Source organism: Lolium perenne, chromosome 4, assembly GCF_019359855.2.
Source record: "Lolium perenne isolate Kyuss_39 chromosome 4, Kyuss_2.0, whole genome shotgun sequence".
Lineage (NCBI taxonomy): Eukaryota > Viridiplantae > Streptophyta > Magnoliopsida > Poales > Poaceae > Lolium > Lolium perenne.
Genome location: NC_067247.2, coordinates 385,291,321 through 385,296,206, shown reverse-complemented (window position 1 = coordinate 385,296,206; position 4,886 = coordinate 385,291,321). Strand labels below are relative to the sequence as shown.

Here is a 4,886-nt window from a genome sequence, read left to right as displayed (position 1 = left end):
AAATTGTTGTTGCTAGCTGTAGTATGGTCATTTCCAAAAAAAAATAACTGCAAGTGTTTACCGGTGTCTTATTAATTGGTAAACTATATATAAGCGTAGGTACAATAATTCAGCAACAATTTCTCGGTATCTCTCTCCCTAAGGGGGTGAATACGACCAACGCTGCAATTGGTTAGAGCAGAGTTGCCGCGGAGCCTGAAACGAGCTACTAGATCGACGAGGGCAAGCAATAACTCAATCACACAGTACAAATCCATATCATTGGATATAGAAAATCACTTTCTAACTATATAAACTATTTATCATATAACTTCCTACTACTTAGGCTAATTCTTAGTCAAAGAGAAATCTCGAAAGACGTGCTCACCTTATTAATGGGAAGGGAGGGGGTACAGTAAGCGCTCTCGTACCTACCTTATGTAGTTCACCAATTAATAAGACACTGGTAAACACTTGCCGTTATTTAAAAAAATTTGAAAATGACCATACTACAGCTAGCAACAACAATTCAAGAACAATTTCTCAGTAGCTCTCCCTCAGGGGGTGCATACGGCCAACGCTGCAATCAGTTAGAGCAGAGTTGCTGCGGAGCCTGAAACGAGATCGACGAGGGCAACAACAGCTCATAACCACGGAAGTACACCAACAAAACGGCATGAGCACAAAAAAGCTTCCGGACTTTTCTGTTCTCTGCCTACAGCTAGGTTCTGAAGAGCTCCAGACAATGTTCCTGATCCAAGTTCCTGCTCCAGAACTTTTTGTAGTACTCGTCGTAGGTGTAATTTCGGTAGACGGCGGGCGTTTCGTCACCGATGAGCTTCTCAGCGGGACCGAGAGTCACGCTATTGCAGGGGCACAAGAAGGAAGCGATGGACATCCTTGCTCTGTCCGAGTTCACTACGGCTCGGTGCCACACGCTCTTATATCTCCCATTGCTCAGGGCCTGCAAGCAATTGGTATTAGGTTCAGTTAGCACTTCAGAGTTCCTGAGTTCAGAAAAGAGTACACTATGCAAACCATATAAAATGATTTGATCATGTCTAGGTGCATGATGCTACATGGACTATTGTATGAGCGCACATGAAGCATCAGACTAAATCATTGGGCTGTTCAAGAGAACATTGTTTGGACTTCTCCTCTGGTCGGTCAAGTGATTGTCTTAGTCATCTAGATGCAGTTCAGTTAAAGCAAGCAGGTCGGACAATATTCCGACCTTCTAAACAATTAGCAATGTGTTCTACAACTAGCTAGGCCCCTAACCACCGCAAGATGTACAGTATATATATACAACATGAACATTATAAAATTATATATACAACCGTTGGATCTTTTGGTACTTAGTGCATCACCTGCAGTTGATCACCAAGATTGATCACGAGTGCGTTGGGACGGGGGTTCACAGCGATCCACTTGCCTTCCTTGAGGACCTGTAGCCCAGCCACCTGTTCGTCCATGAGCAGGATAGTGAGGGCGTTTGGGTCCGTGTGCGCCGGGAGCCCGTAAGTGAGCTCCGGCGATGGGCACTTGGGGTAGAAGTTCACGGCCATGTGCTGCTCCTGCTCGCCAAGCACATTCTTGATGTAGTCGTCTTCCAACCCCAGGCTCTCTGATATCGCAGCGTAGAGCCTGAACCCAAGATTTCGAACTTCTTTGCAGTATTCACTCATTATATCCCTGATTTATGATCAAAGAAAAAAAGTGGGTGATCAATAACATCACAATTATAAACCCTCGATGTCTGTTTGAACTGCATATTTCAAGTCCCATGTAAATGAATTAGAGGATTTTAAGTTCAAGTGTTTGGATGGCCACATAATTACACTCTAATTAGTACAGAGGTCTATTTGGAAGTTTTTATTCGGCTCAACACTATTCTAGAACTATTCATCACAAGTGTATAGCTAGATATTTTCTTGCAATGATCTAACTGACTGACCATGTTAATTTGTAGGGCCGTGTAAGGTACTAACTTGTCTATGATCTTGGTCCTACTGTCCTATGTTCCATTGTCCCGTCCATGAGCCCATACACTTACGAGATCTGGTGAAATCTTCCCCTAACCCCACACCCAAGCAAGTTGCAGTGTCTATTCTCCATCTTTTCAACAAGGTGAGATCCATCTTCCAACCAAATGAGATCTACTCCCGGATCCTTAACAGGTGAAATGTTCCTGACACCCATCATGTGAGCGTGACACATATTGTCATTGTAATTTCATGTTTTTTTTTGGCAGTGCAAAAGGATGTTCCCATTGCACTCTCCTGTTACATCATTGATTTATGTTTCTCTGGTGTCCATTCTTCAAATTGCCTCTTTCATCGCTATAGTGCAAAATAGGCATATTGACAGGCCACTATCTCTGAACAGTGCCTTATTGTTTCTCCTCTGCCCAGGGCCCCCCCCTGGGCGATCATTCACGTTTATGATAGTTTCTAGCACGACATTTAGGTAAATGGTATGGTGATGCCGTGGCCCACTGCTATATTTTGGTCCTTTGAGTGGTAGTACTGGTTTCTCTGCCCTGATCTTATGCTTTCTGAATGCAGGAAGCCATGTCTGTCCTAGGAATGCATGGTAGGACTGCCTCTCCAGCGCTTGGAAAAGTCGTTCCAGGTACAGAGTGTATTTTGTCTGGTACTTGCGTACACAGCTCAGTCCCATAACTCGTGAAGGTAAAGATTAGTTGTACAGTACTAGTTTCATTGTTTGTTTATGGTTGAATCTCGGAAGTTCCAATAAATTAACTAGGTTAGGCATCTATTTAAGAAAGGTGTATAGTTTCCTAGCTGAAAAAAGTAAGGTATGCTGGAACTTTGGGACTTTGAATATAGCATTGTCAACTGGAAAGCAAGCCGCACGAGTACTTAATTAGGGAAAAGGAGGTCTGTAGAATACTCAACACATGATTTTGTTCCGTCGGGCCCTAAATACTTGTCACAAGTTTAGGCAAAATATAGGTTAATATGTGTCTACGTTCACTGAACCTGCGGAGGGGGCTAAGTATTTTGTACCGCACACGTAACTAGCAGCACAGGAGTTCGATAAGTCTGCATTCCTCTGTTTCTTTCAGCACGTACTGAAGAAGTAATGGCGGGACGCGGGAAGAGAGGTTACCTGAAGGGCGGTGGATTGGCCGGCCAGTCCGGGACGAACTGCTCGAGCGGGTGGCAGTGGAGGCGGAGGTAGTCCCGCCAGTTGTGCACGGTCTCCTTGCGGACGTTGAAGCTGGTGGAGAGCCGCATCTTCTTGGCCGGGTCGTCGGAGTAGAGCTTGGCCTTCTCCTCCGGCGATAGCCGGAAGAAGTCGTTCGCCACAGCCATCGCTGCCAGCATCAGCTCCACGGGAAGCCCATGGTTGAGCACCTGGCGAGGAGACGTCACGAAAGTGAGCAAAAAAAAAAGCAGAGCATCGAGATAGGCACGCGGAATGCGTGATTGAACGAATTGAAACCTGGAAGAAGCCGTGTGAGCGGCATGCGGCGCCGATCTGGGACACGACGGTGGCGCGGTCGGGGTTGGCGAGGTCGACGACGGGGATGTTGGCGTCGGCGACGACCTCGTCGAGGCGCGGCCGCTCCGCCTCGTTCCGGACGTAGCTGTCGGGCAGCTTATCGTGCACGGACGTGGAGATGAGCTGCTCAGCCATGCCGGCCGAGGCAAGAAGAGAAGACACGATCGAGCAGAGCAGAGCAAGGCGGATGTTATGGTGGTGACCGCCGCTGTGTTTCGGGTACTGCGGAGGAGGGATTTAAGGAGGAGATGAATGAATGAAAACGATAGAAGAACGCGCTCTCTGAGTTGACTGAAAGGGCCGTCGATCGTCACACGGAGGCAAGCAAGCAACGTCATACCTCTCCGTGCGATATGACGCAACGCACCACCTTTGGGCTTTGGGTTGGGAGAGCCAGCCAACACACCCTTGGCGTTCGTTGGCGTGTCAGCGAGGCGATTGCGGCGCGTCGGGCCCTGGTGCCCGCTGCGTGTCCGCCATGCCGCTCAAAGGCAGAGTACCCAAAAGGGCCAGCTTTTATGACCACTTCGACCACCGTGTGATCTGCAAATGCTTGAAAACTTGTTTCTACTAGTCCCTATGAGACGCGCACGGTTTTTTTAATATTTGTCTTTGACACACACAAAAAAAATAACCTATTTTTAAAAAGGTTGATACAGTAGAATTCTTAGAAACTGTTTTTATAATATACGAATGCAACAATATCAACTGCCCACAATGTAGTCCAAATATTATTTCTGAAATCTTTCGATCAAAGTTTGCTTTGGAATAATATCCTTTGAAAGTTTCATCTACTGCCTCTAGCTCTCAAATTTACATATAAGAGAGTTTCAGATATATTGGCCAGTAAAAATGAGCAAATATCTTAGGCCACTTACTCTAGTTTCAGTTTGTGGAAGAGGTCCGATTAAATGATCTTCACTAGTTTCTGCTATCCAGGCGCTCATTTCCCCCCTGCCCCATCTCAGCTCGCTACAGTACCTGAGCCCACCCTCGTTCTCACCGGGCCGCTCCTCCTCCCTCTCCGCCGGGCTAGCCGGCCGAGTTGGAGAGGAGATGGCGCCGGAGTACATAGCAGTAGTAGTAGGATTAGGTTTTGGTCCCTAGTGGCGTATGGCGTGCACGCCGGAAGAGAGGTGGCGGATCCCATCGGCTGGATCTGGCGCCGCAACGTCTTCTCCCTCGACCTCATGGAGCTCCGGCGATCGGAGCAAGAGGTGTGGCGGCGGAGGGAGATGAGGATCTCCGTAAATAAAGCCGGCTCTCGCGGATCTGGTAACTGGTGATGCCGCGGTGCCCCCCCCCCCTCTGTTCATCATGGTGGTGAGAGAAAAGAGGGTTGACCACCTGCTCGTCGCTGGCTACCGCATCCGCAG

The 4,886-nt window shown here is 47.8% G+C and overlaps 1 protein-coding gene across 1 annotated transcript; it reads right to left on the bottom strand.

Moving 5' to 3' along the window:
* Window positions 1-348: 348 nt before the first annotated feature.
* Window positions 349-3,746, bottom strand: LOC127297301 (flavanone 3-dioxygenase 2). Its single transcript, XM_051327599.2, has 4 exons — window positions 3,451-3,746; window positions 3,115-3,362; window positions 1,350-1,674; window positions 349-943 (listed from the first exon to the last, which is right to left on the bottom strand). Exons 1-4 carry the CDS (start codon window positions 3,643-3,645, stop codon window positions 701-703), a joined length of 1,011 nt encoding a protein of 336 aa, XP_051183559.1. The 5' UTR covers window positions 3,646-3,746; the 3' UTR covers window positions 349-700.
* Between the last annotated feature and the right edge of the window lie 1,140 nt (window positions 3,747-4,886).